At 38.6% G+C, this 1,797-nt stretch overlaps 1 protein-coding gene across 1 annotated transcript in view; it reads left to right on the top strand.

Moving 5' to 3' along the window:
- Window positions 1-508: 508 nt before the first annotated feature.
- The window catches only part of Cbr-dhps-1, a gene marked incomplete at both ends in the record, with an annotated part of 3,986 nt that continues 2,697 nt past the window's right edge, over window positions 509-1,797 (top strand). Inside the window, one exon of the mRNA XM_002631759.1 lies at window positions 509-1,241. Coding sequence (XP_002631805.1) covers window positions 509-1,241 — 733 coding nt within the window. The remainder of the gene's footprint in view (window positions 1,242-1,797) is intronic.

Genomic DNA, 1,797 nt, shown 5'->3' with positions numbered 1-1,797 from the left:
ATTCCAGAATTTCGAGTTTTCTAGTTTTTGATAATTTCGGAATAATTCGATTTTCAGAATTCCCGAATAATGGAATTTTCAGATTTTCAAAAATTTTCCAAATTTGAAAATTTCGGAATTTTCAGATTTTTTGAATTCCTGAATTTCGAAAATTTTAAAATTTCTTAGTTTGTCGATTTTGGAAAGTTCGGAATTTTGTTCGAAATTCCACTGGGTATATGGGAAAACCCCGCACTGTCAACATTTAGTTCTGAAAGCATATATCCCCATTTCCCTTCGTCGTACCCCCGAAAAATGGTGAAAAATGATCAAGAAACTTCCGAAAACCGAAAAATGTAAAATGTAATTCCGCTCTAGACCCGCAAGCAAACTTTTCGTGTGCGCCTTAGACGTACTGTATCCCACAAATACCTTATTCTCCGAAAAAAATCGAAAGTATTCCAGTCGGAATTTTCCCGAAGACCCCTAAAAATCTCTCCTTCTCAATCACCCTGACTTCTTCCAGATAATGAGCTCAAACTCGGGAGCATCTCAAGAGGACATCGCCACCGCTCAGGGAGCAGTTCTCGTGAAATCATGCCAAGTACCCGATGGATCAATTCCTATTCGAGGCTTCGATTTCAACACACCCGATTTCTCGTTATCCGGAATACTAGCGTCGTACATGAGTACAGGGTTCCAGGCGTCGCACTTAGCTCAAGCCATTCAACAAGTTAATCAAATGTTGACACTTCGTGAAGTTCCGTTAGAATGTGATGAAGATGAAAAGAAGTTACCGTATCCAGAAGGACGAGACAAGAGATCGTGTACAATATTTCTAGGATACACATCGAATTTAGTGACAAGTGGTCTTCGAGAAGTCATTCGATTCTGTGTTCAACACGATCTTGTCGATTGTATTGTTACATCTGCGGGTGGCATTGAAGAGGATTTGATTAAATGTCTCAAGCCATCTTATCTTGGAGCATTTACAATGGATGGAAAAACTTTAAGATCGAATGGAATGAATCGTGCTGGAAATGTTCTGATTCCAAACGATAATTATTGTGCATTCGAGGACTGGCTAAATCCGATCCTTGATGAGTGTCTCGAGAAACAACAAAAGGAGAACTTCAATTGGACGCCGTCAAAACTGATTCAAGTTTTGGGAGAACGAATCAATGACGAATCTTCTATTCTCTACTGGGCTGCTAAACATAAAATTCCCGTTTTTTGTCCGGCACTGACCGATGGATCTTTAGGTAAAGAGCGCAGCGACGCGCCGAAGGCGTACCAGCTAGCTGAAGGTCCCACAACGACAACTACCGTAACCTAAAAATAGTTTTATTTTCTCGATTCTCACTGATTTTCGTCCAGTTTTCAGTTATTTTTCAACAGGAACGTCCGAAAATTAAATTTTTTGATAGTCGGAAACTGCACAAAAATCGAGAAAAAAAAGGATTTTTTCTTCGATTCTTTGCAAAATTTTTAGACCTTTTCAGGTTTTCCAGCTATTTTGAAGATTTCTTTTTCGATTTTTCCGATTTTTTTGTCTGAAATTTATAATGTTTTTGACGGAAGATTACTGTAGATTACTGTAGAAAGCCTTGTAGTTTGTAGTTTTTTGGGTGGTACCAGGGATGAGAACTCGGAAAATGAGAACTGCTACACATGAGAACTCGTACGAATAAGAACTCGGAGAGTACATGGCAAACACGGATTTTTTTTTGTAAAATCTTGAAGTATTGTGAAGAACGAGACCATTTCGAAAATATTTTTCAAAAAGGTTGGATCCCGAGCCTGAAATTAGATCCGGAA

Source organism: Caenorhabditis briggsae (assembly GCF_000004555.2).
Source record: "Caenorhabditis briggsae complete genome, chrII, whole genome shotgun sequence".
Lineage (NCBI taxonomy): Eukaryota > Metazoa > Nematoda > Chromadorea > Rhabditida > Rhabditidae > Caenorhabditis > Caenorhabditis briggsae.
Note: the sequence above shows the minus strand (reverse complement) of the source record. Positions and strands in the feature narration are given on the sequence as shown.